This window comes from Anolis sagrei, chromosome 2, assembly GCF_037176765.1.
Source record: "Anolis sagrei isolate rAnoSag1 chromosome 2, rAnoSag1.mat, whole genome shotgun sequence".
Lineage (NCBI taxonomy): Eukaryota > Metazoa > Chordata > Lepidosauria > Squamata > Dactyloidae > Anolis > Anolis sagrei.
In genome coordinates this window covers 81,843,626-81,865,727 of record NC_090022.1, presented here as the reverse complement: position 1 = coordinate 81,865,727, position 22,102 = coordinate 81,843,626, and the positions used below count along the sequence as shown (strand labels likewise).

At 43.0% G+C, this 22,102-nt stretch overlaps 1 protein-coding gene across 2 annotated transcripts in view; it reads left to right on the top strand.

Annotated features, from left to right (window-relative positions):
* Positions 1-22,102, top strand: part of LARP1 (La ribonucleoprotein 1, translational regulator) — a 92,748-nt gene that overhangs the window by 63,266 nt on the left and 7,380 nt on the right. For both annotated transcript variants that reach the window (XM_060765521.2, XM_060765519.2), the window contains exons 9-18: positions 5,915-6,089; positions 10,657-10,826; positions 11,277-11,630; positions 15,042-15,165; positions 15,554-15,759; positions 15,927-16,033; positions 16,227-16,378; positions 16,947-17,091; positions 17,408-17,517; positions 17,910-18,037. In XM_060765521.2, coding sequence (XP_060621504.2) covers positions 5,915-6,089; positions 10,657-10,826; positions 11,277-11,630; positions 15,042-15,165; positions 15,554-15,759; positions 15,927-16,033; positions 16,227-16,378; positions 16,947-17,091; positions 17,408-17,517; positions 17,910-18,037 — 1,671 coding nt within the window. The remainder of the gene's footprint in view (positions 1-5,914; positions 6,090-10,656; positions 10,827-11,276; positions 11,631-15,041; positions 15,166-15,553; positions 15,760-15,926; positions 16,034-16,226; positions 16,379-16,946; positions 17,092-17,407; positions 17,518-17,909; positions 18,038-22,102) is intronic.

The window sequence follows — 22,102 nt, the reverse complement described above, 5'->3', positions numbered from 1 at the left end:
TCCTCTGCTGCTTCTTCCGTGCCTCCTATAGGAAAGGCGTCGCTGTATAGACCTCTAACTGTGCTGACCTCTACAGATAATTTGTGCTGTACCAATCCTATGTTGACTTCTTCTCAGCCTATTCCTACTGTGTCGACCTCTACTCACCAGAACTTGGCTATTGACAATCCTGTTGGGTTGACCTCTTCTCAGCCTCAAGCACAAGGTGATGTGACCCCTCTAGGGCCAGCAATGGTTCCTTTGCCTGATGGGTCTGTGCAAAAGGCAATTGAACTGGACAGTTCGGATTCTCAACCTGATTTGCCTGACTTTGCACAACATGTGGGGGGTGAAAATGCCACATTTATTCCTCCTGCTGAATTTAACAAATTTACTGCCTTGATAGATAGAATGATCAAAGTGTTGGATATTCCCGCCCCCAAGCCTCCAGAACATGTGGAGGACCCTATGTTTCCTTCTGAGGAGCAGGTTGTCACACCCTCCGCTCCTCTGCCAGTACTACTCCGCTCCTATTCTTAAGCTGGCTAAGGTTGCTGATATGTCCCCGTCTTTGGTCCCAGCTGTCCCTAGAAGGCTAGATTCTTTATATAAGACAGACGTATCTTCTGTGAAATGGGTTACGGCCCCTCCAAAGCCCAATATGGTTGTGGCGGAGGTTGCCAAGACTAAGCGCCCCAAAAATTCCCTCACCACCCTGCCCGATAGAGAGGGCAAGAAAATTGATACTTTGGGCAAAAAGGGCTATTTACCTGTATGGCACACTATGCCACCTACATGAGTGGCTACCAAAGTTTCCTGTGGGCAAAAATACTTCCGTACATTGAGTCATTGCCATCAGACCAACAGCGTCTCCCTAGAGCCCTGCAAGCCGAGGCACTTGCGCTATTGAAGTTGCAAAAAGATTTTGCAAAACATTTAGCGGAAGCTGCTGGCAGTCTGTTTTCCACTGCCACCTCGATTAGGAGGCACGCGTGGCTGCGTGCCTCCAATCTTTCTGAGGAGGGGAAGGCCCTTGCAGAAGATCTTCCTTTTCACGAAGGATGTCATCTTACTCAGCTTTATTGACTCATCTTACTCAGCTTTCAAATCATGTGGTGAATTGTTTGGGGTGAATTTGTTTGCCTCCTGCTCAATCCTTTGCCCAAAGACAGCTCTGGAATAGACAAACTTCACCTTATTGATGTCGATTTAGCCCTCAATCTGTGTGTCAAAGACAAAGTCTTCCCATAATCATCAGTAACCCTGCAGTAAGTCATTTGATGCCTCCAAACAGTTAATTTAAATGCTGGGGATGATGCCCTACCTACCAGTCAGCATTTTTTCCAACACCTTTCACCGATCCATCATGTCTTGGGCTTCCATCAGCCCGATTCCTGGGTTCTCATTGTCATGCAACATGGTTAGACATCGTGTTTGATTCTCTCCCACCCATGGAGAGAATCAAACACGCCCAACAAAACCACCTTCAGTACTTCAAGAGGAGATATGATCTTTGCTCACTAGGGGTGCTATTGAATGCATACCCCTTCCCAATTTACAGAAGGCCTTTTCTTCTCAATACTTTATGTTGAAGAAGGACAGGAGCTTCCAGGCCATATTTGCCCTGTGGGCAGTGAACTTCTGTATTCTATCCTGAAGGTTTGAAGTGGTGACTTTTGTACCCATTTTCTCCTTGTTGCCAATAGGGGACTGATTAGCAAACTTGGATCTATTGCTATCAGATCTCACAGACAAGTTTTCTGTTTTCAGGTGAAGGATTGAGCATACTTCTTCAGGGTCCTACTCTTCAGTCTGTGTACGGTTGCCATGGTGGTAGTAGTCCACTTTAGTCAAAAGAGTAGTTCTCTTCCTTTACCTAGACAATGTCTTCATAGACCTGTCAGCAGCCTATGATACTGTGAACCACCGCCTCCTCCTGAAAAAAATGTATAATATCACAAAGGACTATCACCTCACCCGCCTCATAGGAAACCTGCTACAAAACAGGAGCTTTTTTGTTGAGTTCCAGGGCCAGAGAAGCAGATGGCAGAAACAGAAGAACGGCCTACCTCAGGGGAGTGTGCTTGCTCCATCCATGTTCAACATCTACACAAATGACCAGCCACTGCCAGAAGGGACAGAGAGTTTCATCTATGCTGATGATCGTGCCATTACTGCTCAAGCAGGGAGCTTTGAGATGGTAGAACAGAAGCTTTCCGAAGCTCTAGGTGCTCTTACTGCCTATTACAGGGAAAACCAGCTGATCCCCAACCCATCTAAAACACAGACATGTGCCTTTCATCTCAAGAACAGACAAGCATCCTGAGCTCTGAAGATCACCTGGGAAGGAATCCCACTGGAGCATTGCAGCGCACCCAAATATCTGGGAGTCACTCTGGACCGTGCTCTTACCTACAAGAAGCATTGCCTGAACATCAAGCAAAAAGTGGGTGCTAGAAACAATATCATACGAAAGCTGACTGGCACAACCCGGGGATCACAACTAGATACAGTGAAGACATCTGCCCTTGCGCTGTGCTACTCCGCTGCTGAGTATGCATGCCCAGTGTGGAACACATCTCACCCTACTAAAACAGTGGATGTGGCTCTTAATGAGACATATCACGGGGCGTCTGCGCCCTACACCACTGGAGAAATTACACTGTCTAGCCGGTATCGCACCACCTGACATCCGCCGGGAAGTGGCAGCCAATAGTGAAAGGACCAAGGCAGAGACATCTCCAGCTCATCCCCTGTTTGGGTATCAGCCAGCACGTCAACGACTTAAATCCAGACATAGTTTTCTAAGATCTACAGAGACACTCGCTGGAACGCCTCAGCAAGCGAGAGTCCAAAAGTGGCAGGCTCAAACCCAGAACCTCAACCAATGGCTGATACCAAATGAGAGACTCCCCCCTGGGCACACAGAGGACTGGGTGACTTGGAAGGCGCTGAACAGACTGCGCTCTGGCATCACGAGATGCAGAGCCAACCTTTACAAATGGGGCTACAAAGTGGAATCTTCGACATGCGAATGCGGAGAGGAGCAAACCACAGACCACCTGCTGCAATGCAACCTGAGCCCTGCCACATGCACAATGGAGGACCTTCTTGCAGCAACACCAGAAGCACTCCAAGTGGCCAGATACTGGTCAAAGGACATTTAATCAACTACCGAACTCACACATTTCGTATTTTCTCTGTTTGTTTGCTTTGTTCTGTTAGAAATGTAATATAATTGACTGGCTGTCCTGACACAAGAAATAAATAAAATACCTAGACAATAGGCTGATTGTTGTTCACTCTTGAAATCACCTTCTTTCAAACATTGTTTTCCTTTAGGATCTCAGCCTGATAGTCAACAAGTCCAAGATGGTCTTTGTGCTCCCACAAAGGATAGGTACAATATTCAACTTTATTCATCCACCTCTTACCATTCAGGAAATAGTATTTTGAAAACTTTGAACTTTAGCTCTTGCAACTATAAGGCTCAGAAGTCTCCGAACTCAGGATATTCAGCTCCTTCTCAGTTATGTATCTTGCTTGACTACACGAAACCTCTCTAAGCTTGGTTTCTTTGATCATTCGTTCCTTATTGAGACCTACAGGACAAATTTCTTATAGTACCAAGACCAATGCTGTGTTCACTATTGTGGTGTACAGTTTTTTTTTGTCATGCTAGGAGCAACTTGAGCTGCAAGTTGCTTCTGGTGTGAGAGAATTGGCCGTCTGCAAGGACGCTGCCCATGGTACGCCCGGATGTTTTGATGTTTTACCATCCTTGTGGGAGGCTTCTCTCATGTCTCCGCATGAGGAGCTGGAGCTGAACCTGCGACCTGTCGGTCTTCAGTCCTGCCAGCACGGGTTTAATCCACTGCGCCACCGGTGTACAGTGAGAAGACATGTTTACACTGCTGTGCTGTTCCATCAGCTGACTCCTCTATATCTGATAAAAGATGCATCCCTTCAAGGTTGGGGGATCCACTGCAATGGTATGACAGTCCAAGGGAAATAGTCAAGGCTTATTTATTTATCGTATCAGAAACGAATTGAGAATAGTCAAGGCTTAAGGCTGAAGAGCATATAACTCGTCTCGAACTTCCAGTGGTGTTAGAGACACTCAAGTACTTTGCACTGTCAGGCAAGTCTGCCAATCGTTACTGCCAGTTGCTTATTTCTTAAACAAGCAAAGGGACAGAAATTCACACATGTTGATCTTGATCTATGAATGAATGTTTCGAGGTAGTTTTTCCATCTCTCAGTAGAAGAAAATGTGATGGCAGATATGCTCAGCAGGACCTCCCACTCCTGACACAAGTGTAGACTCAACCCAGATGTACTTCTCCCGTTATTTCAGACATGGGGAATTCCATTGATAAATCTCTTTGATTTAAGAACCAAACATCCATCTCCTTCTGTTTTGTTTGAGAGCTCAAGATGACAACAGAGATAGCTTGTTGGGCGTGTTTATGTTAAACTGGAATGGCCCTTTCCTTTATGTTTTCCCTCTGATCCCTTTGATCATCAAGATCCTCTACAAGATCCTCTTTGGGATGGAGTGAAAGCTACTCTTCTAACCCTTTGGTTGCTGAGACAGACTGGTTTCTCGACTCTTCTCCTTCAGTCCCAAAGCCGATACTTATGTCTCCAGCATTGACCAAATTTCCTGACACTGCATGACAGTCAAGTCTGAAACCCTGGCATTGAGGTGCTTCATCTGATGGCTTGGCTACTGATTCCTTAAAGACTTTCTTTGCATCGGTGCACTGTATCCTTGAAGTGGCACACAAGGTATCAGCTAAAATACCTATAAGTGGCAAGCTTTTATCAAGTAACTAAAGTGAGAGGCATCCGCCCCTATTGGGCCTTGGATTTTGGCTGTACTAGATTTTTAAGTGATTCTGTCAGACAAGAGGCTGGCACTATCTTCTATTAAATATTATGTTGTAGCCATATAATGTCTCAGGAAATGTGTCAAATCTCTTTTTTTCTGATCCCTTCATGAAGACGTTTAGAAAAGGTTTTAAAAACCTTGACCCTCCAGTTCACCCTCCTGTTCTCGCTTGAAGCTTTTGAGCTCATCCTCTCACATCTTTCAAGAAGACCATTGGTAGGTTGCTTATCTGTAGCTCTAGTTCTTTGAGTCATCATCTGTGTATTCACTCAACCCTGGCCAACTTCCCCACTTGTGTTATGCCAACCTTAGTTTTCATTGTTGCTATGTGTGGTACTGAAAGTAGGGTTTTGGCAACACATGTTTATTTATATGGACTTGTACAGTGGGTGAGAATACTGTCAAAATGATATCTTTAGGGCACTAAAGGATTCTGCAAGTGCTCTGCATAAGTGGAGATAACCCATTTATGTGATTTCACAAAAAGGCCACTGTAAGAACCACTGTAAGACTGCTCATTGGAGGGAAGGATACTAGAGACAAAGCTGAAGTACTTTGGCCACATCATGAAAGGCCACATCAGCAAAGCCTGGAGAAGACAATTATGCTGGGGAAAGTGGAAGGTAAAAGGAAGAGGGGCCGACCAAGGGCAAGATGGATGGATGGCATCCTTGAAGTGACTGGACTGACCTTGAAGGAGCTGGGGGTGGTGACGGCCGACAGGGAGCTCTGGCGTGGGCTGGTCCATGAGGTCACGAAGAGTCGGAGACGACTGAACGAATGAACAACAACAAAGAACCACAATTACAGGAAAGCAACATGAGAAATGCAGGTCTTATTCCTTGATTCTTCTTCACATAACTCCTAAGTTTGTTCAGTAAAACAGTGGGAGCAGTTCATTGCTCTATTTTTAGTGTAACTTACTTAATATCTTCTTGCACTGTCATTGTCCATAGCATAAAAGAAATCAGCATCATCTGCCTTTGGCAGCTTTTCAGACCTTGCTTTAGTACTGATGTTTATTAATGGTTTGTTTTTTAGGCACTCAAAGATAGCAAAGTTGTGGAAATTGTGGACCAGAAAATAAGGAGAAAGGAAGAACCAGAGAAATGGCCTTTGCCTGGCCCTCCTATGACAGACTATGCACAAACTGACTTCTCTCAGCTAATCAACTGCCCAGAATTTGTACCCAGGCAAAGCTTCCAGAAGGAGACAGGTCAGTTCTGCATTGTAATTAGAAACATATTTACCTTTCTGTTTACACATTTAGATTTTTTCTCTTGCTACTGAATTAGAATGCAAGTTACTGGGTTTTTTTTTGTAGTTTCAAGAACATTATGGCAAAAAGGTGAATAGACTATGCTGTTTTATCCAGGGTTTATATAAATATGTATACAGTCGACCCTCCATATTCACAGGTGTGTTAGAGGTAAGGGACCCACATGGATATATTCGGACCATCTTGGAGGTGACTCCAGGGAGTGGAGTTGGGGCTGCAACCATCACCATGGTCCCCAAGAGACTCATTCACCCTCCCTGCCTCTTCCTCTGCTTGCCCCCTTGCCTCTATCCCCTAAAACTAGAGTATGCACAGAGGTGCTGATCACAGCAGGCAAAGGGAATCCAGTGAGATGCGTGGGGCAGTGGGCCAGAATGAGTGTGCAGGGAGCTAGGCCTTTCTCTCTCCTCTGCTAGCTGATTTATTTTGTTCTGACTATACCTCCTGCCTCTTTCCCCCATCAAGGTGCACCAGGAGCTCCTGAGCGCAGCTGGGAAAACAGCTGTTTAATGGGTGGGGAAGCCACAATGGATTTGCAGAGAGCTGAGTTTCTTCCCTTCCATGCTTGATAGCCACTGCTTTCTCAGGCCTTTCTCAGCCTGCTTTCTGTTCTACCTCTCTCCTTTGCAACTGGGGCACATATGTAGGTTTGGAGGAGGACTCCCAGAGGATATATTCCTCAGAAGCTGGCTTACATGTGCTGTCCTTGGCTAGGGTAGTCACTGCTGCCCATTCTTCTCCAAGCTTGAGGCAGAGATACACAGAAAAATGTGAGTGAGTGAATGAGTGAGTGTGTGTGTTTGAGAGAGAACACGAGCACAATTTAAAGCCTTTGAAAACAGAAAGGGAGAAAACTTTTCCCCATTAGTCAGTTTTGCCTTTGGAAAGAGAGGAGAACAGAAAGGCACCTTTGCTCCTTTCAATGGCAGGACAATGATGGAGTGCTGGTAGAGAAGAAAGCGGGAAGCCCCCCTCCCTCCCTTCAGTGACCAAGGCAGAGGTGGCAACTAGCAGAGGTGGGAGGAAATAGGCTCTACACCTCCCAAAGCCTCCAGAACAGCTGGCTCCAGAGGCAGTTGAAGCCAGTGTGGCAATCACTGATGCTACTCCCTCCCAAAATCCAAGGCTGTTGTATGAATGTGCATGCAGTGGCCTTGTGCTTCAGGATGGAGGACGGAAACTTCCAAGGGATGATAGTAAACCCACAAATACTTAAATCCTCACATGTCAGACCTGTGAATGTGGGGGGCTGACTATAATGGTGATGGGTTTTATTTGCATAGTACTTATTTTTGCACAATAGTGCTACATTGTGCTGCGAATAACAGCTAGTTATAAAGATCCATGCAGTTCTCCTTTTTTTTTTTAGAAGCTGATGGTTTTGAAATGATCAGTGCCTTGGAAATACGGATTGAGCATATTGTTTTCACTCTTATTCTTGATTGTACATTTTTCTATGCTATTAATCTTTCTTTCTTTGTTTCTCTATAAACCTGACTGTTTACCCTGTTGAAAACTACAAGCCCTTTGGAAATTGTGAATAGAGCAGTGGTTCTCACCCTGTGTTTTGGCCTACAACTTCCAGAAATCTCAGCCAGTTTACCAGCCATTGGGATTACTGGAAGGCCAAAACAAGCCGAGAACCACTGGAATAGTGGATGCAAAGGTGGTGATCAACAGTATGGCAGAATGGGGTTGAACTGGATAGCCCTTGTGATCCCTTCCAACTCTATGATTTTATTCTGATTTTATCTTTCTATTCATTTTCTGGGTGAGGCATATCCTTTGGATCTTTCTTTTGTAGTGTGGCTTTGAGTCCTGGCTTTGGTGGAAAAGAAGGTTAGAAGAGCAAACAGCTGGGTCTTAATTCAAGGCAAGCTGGAGAATACCTTTCAACTCAGAGATCAAATTCTAATGTAGGAAAAGTCTTGATAGGTCTGTATATTTCACTAGTGGGTACAACGTAGGGAATAGACCAAAGTCAAGGTAATAGTAGGCAAGACTAAATCAAAGTGAGATGTATTTTGTATTTTCCCCATAGAACAGTAACACTGTTATCTAATGTGTTTTACAGTTATGTCTCAGTGAGGCAGCCTTCAGGGAGCAGTGCAGTTCAGAGCAAAAGATTTCTGGTCAATGAAGCACAGCTCCATTTCATGCAATAGCTTCTCAGCCTGCAAAACACGACTTGCTTGCAGGGTATTTTAAGGTCAAGGTATTATTTGAATGCCTTTAAGCACCCTCTTATCTCAGGTCATTGATTGAAAATAACAGCTGAAGAAGCTTATGGGGAATTCCGTGGACTGGAGGTTTCCTATCTCATCATGGCAGTGGTGGCTGTCAACTCAGTATATTTGCCAGCATTGCATTGGCCACTACAGTGCTTGTTATGGAGAGCAAGTTAAGGAGGAGAGGCCTTTTAGCAATCAGAATTGACCAGCTCATAAAAACGTTTTGCTGAGAAGTACACACTGAAAACAGGGTTTATGACTGTTATTGAGGTTTCTGCTTGTTGTCTTTTGAGGGAATATATTTTCAGCTTGTTCAGAAGGAATGGGTTAAGTTCCTTAGAGGATTGAGACCAATCACTTGTGCTCTGGATCCATTTCTGTTTTGGCTAATAGAACATCATAGGGAATAGCTAGAGCAGTTCAGACTCTGAAAACCACCTTAGATGAGAGCTGTGTTCTAGCTCTGCAAAGAAGTGGTTTTAATTTTTTTAAGGCGCATCATAGCAAATTATTAGCATAGCTCTAGCTTAACCGTTTTTAAGTGAGAAGGTTGGTAAGACTGATGGAAGTATTAGACAATGCCAATTATTTAAAGTCTATTCCAACATGGGTAGAGGCCCAATTTCGAAACTGAGAATGCGTTGGTTGCTTTGGTAATAGCCTACACAGGGAGACAAGCTTCTGCTCGAGAGCCCAGTGGGTTTTAATCCTGTTGCCATGGTGTCTTGGAGTATTGTTTTACCATAACTTCAGTTTAGTCTGTTTAGGCACTCTTAGGAGGTGTCACTGAAGAACTCTTGTTAAGTTTATTATTAATTGGCTTTCATATTTCCTAAGTGTTCCGTTTTACCCCCACATGCTTTTTAACATCTACTTGAAAGCACTGGGAGAAGGTGTGTGATGTTTTGGGTCAGAAGATCATTAAAGAGCTCCTCAGCCCTGTACCAGAAAGGCTGAGGAGATCCTGAGCTGTTGTCTTGGAAGTCATAGTTTAAAAACCAGCTAAGAAGCTGAGGTTTAATTCAGATGAGACAGAAACATTGTTGGTCATGTGCAGTGCTGTTCCAAGCTTAGAAATAGCAGTTCTAGGTGGGGTTTTAGACCCTTTAAGAAACTGGTTTTGTAATTCGAGAGTACTTCTTGTTGCAAAGTAATTGATTTGGCCAGTTTTGAGTAACATCCTTTTCTAATGGAAGAAATGCACATATTTACCATGGCATTTACATTAGATAATACATTCAGCTAGATTAGTGCAGAACACTCCACAATGAGATCCCAGTGAAGATTGTTTGGAAACTACAAGTGATGTAGGTTCCAGATTAGGTTTGGGGAAACTCAGCTGGCTGGATGTGGCTGCTTGGGCTCTCCTCCAGCCCTCCTCTGTCTTGCCAACCTCTCATGGCCTGCCGCATCCCCATGCTGAGAGGAGGGCCAAGAGGCACAGACATGTGGCTGCTGAGAGCTCTCTGGAGCTCTGTGCAGTTGTGTGTCTCCCTGTCCTCTCAGCATGCTGAAACCTCCTCTCAGCGTGAGGGGCTTGTCAATTTCTCCTCTCAGCAGGAGGCTGTGGTGAGCAGCTGTATTCTCTTGCCGAGAGGAGGATCTTGCAAATCTCTGGGCAGCCGTGTGTGACCCCCCCCCCCTCCGCGCAGCCCGGCCTGCAATGTGGCCCCCATGTTTAAAAGTTTGCCCATGCCTGTTTTAGATTAATCTCTGGTGCTCATTTTACTCTATATTACATTAGCATTGCAGTGATTTTTGGTTTGTTTCTAGGCTCAGATCAAGGTGCTAGTAACAATTTATAAAGCCTTAAAAATATTAGATCCAGCATATTTGAAGGACTGTATCATCTGACATGAACTTAGCCATCAACTGAGTTCATCTTTAACAACCCTGCTTTACATTTCACCACCCAGGCAGATGTGATTGTTGGGATATTTGGCCAACCCCTTTTAACGATAGGCAAATTCCTTGGTTTTAGAACTAGAAGATGGTATGGAAATGTTTTGCAAATTTCTGTAAAACATAAAAACAGTTCCCGCTTTCATCATTGTCAAGAAGTAGAAGTCTCAGTTATTGAAACTGAGCATGAGTCGGCAGGTTTCGTAGAAATGTAATGCTATGCAACGGGAATACGTTGCACCTCCTCTATTCTGATACATAATTATCCATGAACAAAATAAGTGTTCTTTCATAGTTTAGGACTTAATCTTTGTTTATATATTGCTTTGCATGTACACAAATTTCATCCTATTTTGAAATACACGTTACAGAATCTGCTCCTGGTTCTCCCCGCACTGCTAGTCCTGTGCCAACGAAGAGTGAAGAAGTTAGTAATCTCAAGACAATGCCCAAAGGGCTTTCTGCTAGCCTACCAGATTTGGACTCAGAGACTTGGATTGAGGTGAAGAAGAGGCCAAGGCCATCTCCTGTCAGACCCAAGGTAGTTGTTTAATCACATTTGCTACATGCATATTAAGTTCTCTTCACTGGTTTTCTCTCAGTTGTATTAAGTGTGCTATGTGGAAAAGTGTTTGTGAGTCATGCTTTTGAATTATAGGATGTTTTATTGGGTTTCTTCCCAAAGAGTAAGGAGCACTTAACTTAGATACTGTAGACTTAGATACTGTAGAGTAATGTTGGGTTTCCATTCATAGGTTACCAGACCTGTTTAGAGGACTGTCTAGTTAGAGGACTAAGGAATGCTGAATTACACAATATGAACATGTGGTGAGCTGGGCTTGAGTCAGGTTTGGCTTGGTTTGTTCAGCTGTTTTCTTGAGGTTGAACCTTAGATTTTACTTTCTTGCCTTTGTCAGTTTTGCAGTATCAGATCTCTAGAGGTAATGTCTAAACACGTACTATTTTGACAATATTACTAATTTTTATACAGAAACCAGAGGAATCTAAAACACCACTGAAACAGAAGGACCAGGATGAACCCGAGGAGCTGGATTTTCTGTTTGATGAGGAGATGGAACAGATGGATGGCCGTAAAAACACTTTCACTGATTGGTCAGATGAAGATTCGGACTATGAGATTGATGATAGAGATGTGAACAAAATTTTGATTGTAACACAAACCCCCCCTTATCTACGGCGGCACCCAGGAGGAGACCGAACAGGCAACCACACATCTAGGGCAAAAATGAGCTCAGAGTTGGCTAAGGTGATCAATGATGGACTGTACTACTATGAGCAGGACCTATGGACAGAGCAGTTTGAGCCAGAGTATTCTCAGATAAAGGTAAGAACTAGGGCACCAAGAAGGCTAAGCAAAGTGGCACAACATTATGTTAACTTTTCAGAGCTGTTTAAACTTTTTATACAAATTGTGAAATTATTTGCCAACTCTGTATGTGTGTGTGTGTGTGTGTGCGCGCGTGCGTGCGTGCGTGCAAAGTATCCCATGTTACAGATTTGGTAGGGTACTACCTATCCTCAGTACATGAGTATCAAAGCAGGATAAAAGATTGGTTGTATCATTTCTAACTTCTGGTATCAGAAAGATAATGAAACCTGGTTTTTATTGTATATTCTTATACAACTGATAGGAACAAGGTGTGTTTCTGTAAGATGTTGGAATTCAGTTTCCAGCATTACTCACTGCTGACTGTGATGGATGGGGCTGATGGGAGTTAAGATGCAATGTCATCTGAACATCTGCTTTCTCCAGTTATTGTACATATATATTGAGAAAATGAGCACAGCATTGTTCACTAATTGTACACATTTCCCTGAGCTCACTGTTGCTTCTATTCCCTTTGAGGTTTTTGTGCCTGCATCATTACAGTATTACATAATCTGGTGCCTGTGACCCCTGCCAAGCTAAGCCCCCCCCCCCCAATACATTTCAGTGTCATACTTAAACATTGCTGTTACATTCCATTCTCAAAGCTTCCTCATAACTTGAGCATAATTCGAAGTACTTCTTTGTGGACTCTTTGAAGATCGTAAAGAAATGTATATATAGTAGACCAGAGGCCCTCAATTTTTTTAAGCCAAGGGCTGGTTCTTGGTCCCTCCGACTGTTGTTGGGGTTGGGGGGTGGACGTACTATAGTTGGGGAAAAACACAAATAAATTCCTGTGCATAATGCACATATATTATACAAAGTGTGAAAAAACACGAAAGAACGCTACAATATTTAAAATGAGGAACACTTTTAACCAACATAAACCTACCAGTATTTTAATGGGAAGAGTGGGCCTGATTTGGCAGATGAGTTAGTCAAGTTAATTAGGATTGTTGTTGCTGTTGTATGCATTTCAGAATTAGGGGACCCTAAGTCTAAAGTTTAAGATGGGGGCTGGGTAAATCATCTGTGGGCCTTAGTTTGGGGACCCCTCTCATTTAACTGGAACTCTCAAGCAACCAGAAAAAAAGAAAAATACTTTAAATTAAAATCAATGTCAGCAAAAACGTAAGTTTACTATTGGTGTGCCATGCCATAAGTAAGTCCATGTTAAAAAAAAATTAAAATGTTAGTGAAGTTCATTAAGTTGAAAAATTTATTGATTGCCATTTAACTAAAATTGCATTCTGCATTCACAAAGCTGTTTTTAAAATAGTGTAAAACTGTTGTATTAAGTTAAGTTTGTCTTTGTTTTTGTTTGCTTTTAATTACTGTATTTCAATATCAATGTCAAGTCAATACAGAATTCATACTATGGTATAGTTAGCCAAGCCTATTTTTAATAGTTACTCTCAAGCAATCAGAAACTAGATTTCTTCTGCATCTACCAGTCCGCATGGATGTTGGTTTACTGAGCTTCTTCTGTAAATTGGTGTCAGTCTGCTAAAGCAACTGCTCAATGCAATTGTTTTCTTTCAGTGAACATAGAGGATAAAATTGCAGGCTAAAATGGTCCTTTTCATTTTCTAAACCCTGCCTAGAAATTAGCAAGACTGCATTAACACCGTTAAACATTAATTTATTTTCTGCAAAGAAGTCATGATTAACTTTGAGTATTAGCTTACATAACCTCAGTATCTTTTATATCATTGCCAGATCTATATGGCCTGGAGTGTGTCAGATCAAAGACCTGAAATTATTATCAGCTCTCTAGATCAGTGGTTCCTAAACATTGGTCCTCCAGTTTTTCGGACTTCAAGTCCCAGAAATCCCAGCCATCTTAACAGCTGCTAGGAATTGTGGGAACTGATCCAAAACACCTGGGAGAGGACCAAAGGTTGGAAACCATTGCTTTAGATCAGAGTTTTTCAAACTGGGCTCCTCCAAATGTTTCGGACTTCAGCTCCCACAATTCCTAAAAGCTGGGATTTTTGGGAGCCAAAGTCCAAAACACCTGGACGAACTCAGTTTGAGAAACACTGCTCTAGATAGATCCTTCATTTTCTCTACATAAACATCTTCAAAACCTGCATCTCACTGAACATACTGACTACCTGCCTTAGTTTGCTCCCCACTTGTTTTATTTGAATTAGAAAGAGGAGTATATTAACATACATAGAAAAGTAGAGAGTGTTCCATTACATGAAGAGAGCACAAATTCAGCTGGAATTGACTTTTCACTGTTTGTGTAATCCCTGGGAATCTACTCAATGAGGAATTTGACACTACACATCATTATGTCTTTTCTTGAAAAACGTTCGGTAGAACATTCTTGGAAACCCTGAGTGGAATCCATGTTGAGTCTTAGGAGTCAGGCAAAGTGAAACTATAAAAATAATAAAAGAATGTATCTGAACATGTAGGGATTACTGCTGTTTTGCAGTATTTCTATCCTATCACATATTGTAAAATCCCTGGGCATTTTACAGTAAAGTTAGTTGAACATTTAAAATGTAGAACAATAAAACGGTAAAATTTTAAACTAGAATTTAAACGTTCTAAAAAAATACTACACAAAAAGTTGAAGTTAATACAAAAGTATTTTGGAGCATCCTTGGAACTTGCAGCATGTAAATGATATTTTTTAATCTCTTTATTTTTAGAAGTAAAGGGCAGCCCCCTAGTAGTTGTACTTCCTGGAGAATGCAGCTGCATATTTGAAGACATGCAAAGACAGTCACTAAACATATACCTGTAGCTTTAATTTGCTTAGATTACTTATGATCATCAGTATTCTGGTGATAGGTGTTAAGGTGAGGAGCTACAACTGCTGTAAGGAATCTCAGCCCATGCAGGCTGACGTTTCAGCAAATCAGGGAAGAAAAGATGAACCTGGCTTTATGCTGGCATGTGGGATTTATATGCTTTCCATATTATTGGACTTCATCTCATCAGTTCTGGCCCATATAACTTAACCTATGGATTTTTGACAGAAATAAAGCTTTCCATAATGTTACTTGATTTAGTTTTGTGAGATAATTGTAACTTACTGAAGAATGTCCACTAAAGTGAAGCCTGAAATTACAAGTCTGTAGGTATTTCTCCAGATAGTCTCTTATTGTGTGCTTTCAGTTTGTTTTTGACTTGGTGATTCTAAGATGAACCTGGCAAGTTTTGTTCAGAAGGGGGTTGCCTTTGCTCTTGTGTTATTCTAAGTCTGAGAGTAGGACTTGCCCAGGATCACACAGTGAATTTCATGGCTGAGCGGGGATTCAAACCCTGGTCTCCAGAGGCTCAAACCACTACATTGGCTCTAAATGACCTCTAGACATTTGTTAATATCTGTGCTCTTTTCAAATGCAGCAAGAAGTAGAGAACTTCAAGAAGGTTAATATGATCAGCAGAGAACAGTTTGATACTCTGACTCCTGAGCCGCCAGTTGATCCCAATCAGGAAGTGCCACCTGGACCACCCAGGTTTCAGCAAGGTAAGAGGTCAAGCCATCTGCAACATGATGTCTTACTAAGATTCAGTAGAGTTTGTTTTGGCTATTACAACAGTTATCTCCCCCCCCCCCCCCCCCCACTGATTAAATTCCAAACCAGTTGTAGTCCCCCTCCCTCAGCTGTTTTGTGCCTGGTGAAAGGTGTTGGGGTTTCAGAGAAGCAACTGACTGTGTCCTCACAACCAGGTGTGAAATGATTGTATCCTCTATTGATGTCTGCTAATGACATTTCAGTAGACATCTCAAAACACTTCATGAAATTTCCTTGCTTTCCATCTTCTCTTCTTGAGGAAAGGCCGGTAGGTGGAATGGTGCCTTGGTAGATTGTAGAAGGAAGGATTTGATGGTTTCCCCCTCCCCCTCATTACAGTTCCTACAGATGCTCTGGCCAACAAGCTCTTCGGTGTCCCTGAGCCTTCAACTATTGCACGATCGTTGCCAACAACTGTGCCAGAATCCCCAAACTACCGAAATGCCAGGACCCCCCGAACTCCTCGCACACCTCAGCTGAAAGACCCCACACAGACACCTCGGTTTTATCCAGTGGTTAAGGAAGGCAGGTTGATAGATGCCAAGGTAAGATCTACATTGTGAAGCTTGCCCTGTGTGTGTGTGTAAAGCATATGGTGGTTGATATAGATGTTTATGATTCTGGCTTTCTTGACTGTGCTGACTTGAAACTTGTAAGCAACATAAGTCATCACGAAGTAGAGAAATCTCACCTGAGCTACCGCTTCTTGTAGACGCCCCGAAAGAGGAAGACACGGCACAGTTCAAATCCTCCCATGGAATGTCACGTTGGTTGGGTGATGGATTCCCGGGAGCACAGGCCTCGAACTGCATCCATCAGGTACTAGAAGAGTTTCAGGATCCTTTCACTTCTATAGATTAACTCCCTTAAATTTTGTGCTTTTAAAGAAACATAGTGCACATCTGTTATTGGAAATTCATCCTTTGGAGTATAGTTGGCCATCCTTTTTTTTAAAAAAAAAATGAGCAGTATTGCTAACTTAATTATTAACATAATGTTTCCTTTTCTTTAGTTCCAGCCCTTCAGAAGGCACCCCAGCTGTTGGCAGCTATGGCTGCACCCCACAATCATTGCCTAAATTCCAGCACCCTTCCCATGAACTCCTTAAGGAGAATGGCTTCACACAACATGTCTACCACAAGTATCGCCGGCGCTGCCTTAATGGTGAGTTGTGTAAATGAAGTTGTTCTATACTTGAACTTTAGTGCTGACCTGAACTGATTGTCTTTCAGTTTGTTTAATGTCAAAATTGGACTTGTTGGTATTGCTTCTTTTTGTAAGCATTTATGTTTGAATGACCTGTGCACACCATCAGCATATTCTGGAATGTGGGCATGGGGTTCCAGTGATTTTCACCTCTGTTTATGAACTTGAAGCCACAAGCAATAATGTGATGGGTCAGTTGTCTTGACAGATAATGGGTACTTTTGTAAATCTTGTTTCCTTTTAGTTTTAAATCTAAGCTATATCTGTGTTATCTAAGGTTGCTAGAAACGCATAGCAGCCGGATGGATAAAACTGAAGGTCAGGGGAAGTTAAGTAAATACGGCTGCAGAAAACAATTGGGCATGTAGTGTCATAGATAGGTTATTACTTTAAAGCAAATCTGGACTCTTGCTGTCAAGGGGATTTGGTGATATCCCTCTCTTGATTTCAGGACAGAATCTAATATTTTGACTTACATATATCCTAAATTTATTTTTATGATCTTACCTGTTTATCCCCTTGGCAGAGCGGAAGCGACTGGGCATTGGACAGTCCCAGGAGATGAATACGCTCTTCAGGTTTTGGTCATTTTTCCTTCGTGATCATTTTAACAAGAAAATGTATGAGGAATTTAAGCAGCTGGCCTTGGAAGATGCAAAAGAAGGGTACAGGTAGGTTTATGTTTTAAGTGTGAAAAGGGGAAATGTGAACTTAGATCAAGGAAGTGGGTTGCTGGCTAGTCTCTGTTGTAATTTGTTGTTTGGGCTTGGCCTCATGTAAGCCTCTCCAAGTCCCCATCAGGGAGATGGTGGCAGGGTATAAATAAAGATGATGATGATGATTATTGTCTTGGATCTTAATGAAATCTTTAGACAAATCATTTGTCTGACATCATGAAGGGAAGGAATGCCTATTAGATGGTTTGTAGTGAGGTGGATCGCAGGGACTGAGGGAAAAGGTGCTGAGCTTGGTCTCATGGTCTTACAGGTATGGCCTGGAGTGCCTTTTCAGATACTATAGCTATGGACTGGAGAAGAAATTCCGACCTGACATATTTAAAGATTTCCAAGAAGAAACTATAAAGGATTATGAAGCTGGTAAGTAATTTTTGCTGGTTACATGCAGTATTTACAGTGCTCCCCTGTGTGATTGTCTTGTGCCAGTGAACTGCGTGCAATTAAGACAAGATCCGTCTTTGCCTTCAGTTTTATATCGTTAGTTATCTCTTAAGTAGAGAACTGGTTCCTTGTCTGTCTCTCTGCTCCAATTTCCCATTTCTCGTAGAAAGGTTCACTGGACAATTCCACCATATAGAATATTGTAGTTATAGAAGAGTTGTGTTCTGTTGTTATTCTGACATTTAGCTGTATTCCCAGTATTTGATCAATCATTATCATCTATCCTGCCCCCCCCCCCCCCCTTGAAATGATTTGGGGAACATTCTTGTTAGTAGAACTGACTTTTGCCTCTTCTTTTCTTGTTACAATAGGGCAGCTTTATGGGCTTGAAAAGTTTTGGGCCTTCTTGAAATATTCCAAAGCCAAACATTTGGACATTGATTGCAAACTGCAAGAATACCTCGGCAAATTCCGACGCCTGGAAGACTTCAGAGTAGATGTGAGTAGAAACCACCACTCTTGTTAGATACGTATTGTTCTGTGAAATCGCACATATGGGTCTTGTGCGCAGGCTCAGGACAGCTTGGAATTCTCTATAGTTTTAAGAAGCCTTTTGGTGGTAGCCCTGCCTACCCTCTCCTGGAGGATATACAGCCATCAGGTGAGGCTAGCACCTCAGTTCCTTTCATCCGCAGTGTTAGCAGCAGCAAGGAATTTTTCTTAGATAATTAAATGTTTGACTCAGACTGGCTTGACTATTCTCCTGTCTACTCCTGCAGTTTTCTTTTCATGTTGACCTTTGGTTTGTTTGACTTTTCTTTGGTTACTCCTATTTGGTGGTTTTTCCTGTGTTTGATTTGCACTTTTTTGACTATTCTTTGGCTGCCCTTCCAGCACTTTTCAGCATTGACCTTGAACTCTTACTACTGCTGTTCCTGTGAGTGCACAAAGTTTGTGAATTACTCCTCCTCTGTACTTCTTTTATTCCTCTGTTTTCTATCACAGTGTCTACCTTATTTAAGAAATTTGTGGCATGTGGAGGAAGGTTTTCAGACATTGATGGTCACTCAGTGTGTATACTCTGTTTGGGGAGGCTCATGTAGTGAGAATTCTGCCAGACTTTCACTCCCCAGGCATGGAAGAACTGAAAGGCACGCCTTAAAACTCTGCTTTATGAGCAGGCGCTTATGGCCCCGCCTTCCCAGCCAAAGAAATGGGCCGCATTGGAGCTGCTGATGGCTGCCTTAGCCCCTGAGCTTTCAGAGGCACTGGCATTTGATCCAGGTGTAATTCCTGTGGCTCTCATGGAGGAAAGCCAAGCAGCTGGCCCCACACCGAAGAAGGTGCATCCATACCCCTTAGCATCAGGGGGCTGCACCCAGCATCAAAAAGCCCTCAAAATTGGACAAAAAGACGTGAGGTGAGTCAGCATTGCCGGTGTCCTCTTCCAGCATTTCAACTCCACCCCAGCCAGCGTTGTTGTAGCAACAAGCCCCATCTGAGCTTGCTCAGCTCCTTTGCGAGAGCATGAACACCGCTGTTCTTGGTTCCAAGGTGTTGTCTTTCTTACAACACACCTCTACAAGCACCTCTTGCATGGTGCTGAACGTCACTATACAAGCAACCCCCAGCCAGGGGTTCTGCTGCCTTCCGTGGAGAGGCATCATCTGCACTCATCCATCCAATACAATTTGGGGTGGAGATATCATAGAATTCCCCACACCTATATATAAATAAAGTATTGTTGTTATTATTATTATTATTATTATTATTATTATTATTATATATATATATATAAATGCTCTGTGCATAATGAATACCTTAAAAATAAAAGAACCAATGAACGAAATCACACTAAATTTGGCAACAAAGCATCTCACAACACAAGGAGTGACCATCACTCAAAAAATTATGATTTTGTCATTTGGGAGTTGTAGTTGCTGGGATATATAGTTCACCTACAATCAAAGAGCATTCTGAACTCCATCAATGATGGAAATGAACCAAACTTGGCACACAAAACTCCCATGACTAACAGAAAATACTGGAAGGGTTTGGTGGGCATTGACCTTGAGTTTGGGAGTTGTAGTTCACCTACATCTAGAGAGCACTGTGGACTAAAACAATGATGGATCTGGACCAAACTTGGCACAAGAACTCAATACGGCCACATATGAACACAGATGGAGTTTGGGGGAAATAAACCTTGACATTTGGGAGTTGTAGTCACTGGGATTCACAGTTCACCTACAATTACTTTTGGTTCCAAAAAAAGATGGTGGCTCTTGTCTGATCCTGAACTTGCACTGGGTTGTTACATTAAACTGCACAACTTCAAAATGGTGATATTGTCTATCATTCTGCTGTTGTTGAAGTAGGTGGCCTGGTCTGCAACAGGAGATCTGTAACAGCGGTGCAAGCAAAGTTTCCCCAGAGTCCTAGTCCTCTGGAACTCCTTTCCTCTTGGATCACTTCCAACGATCGGGCTGGCCTACCAACTTTCTGGCAGACCCCTTCCTCTGTTGCTACCTCTTGGGCCTACCTACATGGAGTGCCCCTGAGAAGGTTTTGCCTGGCAGCAACGTGGTTAACTCCACACAACTTCACATCCCATTAAAAGCTGTATGATTTCATCAGGAGGGATGCTGCCTGCGGCAGAGCTGTGCTTTTCCCTGTGTGGCATGATTCCCTCCTCAGAGGTGGGAAGCTGGCTACCCACCCATATGTGCAATTTCACCTGTGAAATTCGCACATCCCTGCCCATCCTCCCCAGTGCTCGTTATGCCTTGGTTTCTATAAGCTGCTGTCATAGCGGCCAAGGAGCCGAGGTGCTAGCCCCACCTCATGGCTATCCTCCAGGGGAGGATGAGCGGGGCTACCACCAAAAGCCGTCTTAAAATTGTAGAGAATTCTGAGTTGTCATGCACTTGCGCACAAGATCCCTAAGTGCAAATTTCTCAGATGACCACTCAAAGAATCATTTACTTACATGAGCCAGCATCTAGTTACTACAGGCTTTATTAACATCTGACCCAGATGTGGGGGCTCCTCACTTCTCAACTCAGGTAGTCTGTCAGGTCAGGTTGTAGAGCAAAGTAAGAATTAAGTATTGTTCATATTCAGATGAGAACAAACAATTATGACTTGAAGTAGGTTAGCAATTCTGGTTCGGAAGATGGTGTGCTAGTTTGTACAATATCATGGCAAATTATTGTCCCTGCAAATTGGAATGTGTGATACCAAAACCAGAGCATGAAGATACTGCACAGTTCCACAACATGCTCCCAAAAACCACATTGTGGCTTGCCCATTATATCAATGTTAATAATGTGTGGTTGGCTGGCAATGGATGGCTATATAATAGAGGTTGTTTGAAAGCAAAAGTTGTAATTCACTTGCATGCTGATCAGTTGTAGATAGGTAGCAAAGAAATCATTTGGTTGCACTTCCGCCAATAACTACTTGCTCATTATTTTGATTATTTCAGACATAAAATCCTTAAAATGGCATGATAATATAGTCATTCTAGGTAGATTGAGTCAGTGCTAAAGTGGGGTTTACAGCAAAGGGGTTGTTCCTAAGAATGTTCACTGCTGTGTAGTTGCTTCACATAAGACACAGTGTTCCACAAAAGCTTCATCTTTCTGAGCAAAGATGGGATAAAGGCAATGAGGGGAGTCTCTCTCTTAATACAGTACTGAGAGGCACTCCAGAGATTTCTGGATTATCTAGATCCATTTCAATCTGGCTTCAGGCCTGGCTATGGAACAGAGACAGCTTTGGTTGTCTTGGTGGATGTCCTCCGCAGAGAGCTAGGCAGGCTGTGTGTCTCCTTGTTGGTTCTCATGGACCTTTTAGCAGCTGTCCTTCTGGGTCATCTCACTGGGATGGGACTAGGAGGCACTGCCTTACAATGGCTCCGGTCCATCCTAGGGGACCGTATTCATAAGGTGGTGCTGGGGGACTCCTCTTAAAACCCCTGTGGGATTCTTTGGGGTTCCATTTTGTCCCCCGTGCTGTTTAACATATACATGAAGCCACTGGGAGAGGTCATCCGGAGTTTTGAAGTTTGGTGCCACTTATATGCAGATTACTCCAACCCTTTCCACCTAATGCCAAGGAAGCTGTCCTGATCCTAAACCAGTGCCTGCCATCAGTAATAGATGGGATGAGGGCAAACAAATGGAAACTTAATCCAGATAATACTGGTGCTCCTGGTCAGTCAGAAGGCAGTTTGTGGTTTAGGGGTCTTCCTGCACTCGGCATTGAACCTGGAGGTCTAGGTGTCAGTGGTGGCCAGGAAGGTCTTTGCACAATTAAAACTTGTGCATCAACTGTGTCCATTCCTTGAGAAGACAGATGTGGCCACAGTGGTACATGCCTTAGTTACATCCTTTTGCTCACTGGGTCTGGCTATAGGGAGTGGAAAACCCAGTTGCAGCAGCTCCATTAATTTCCAGTCTGTTTCTGGGCATAATTCAAAGTGCTGGTTATGACCTTTAAAGTAATTGGGAAGTCAGACTTTGACACGGTGGTCCATACTTTTGTTACATCTCGAATAGAC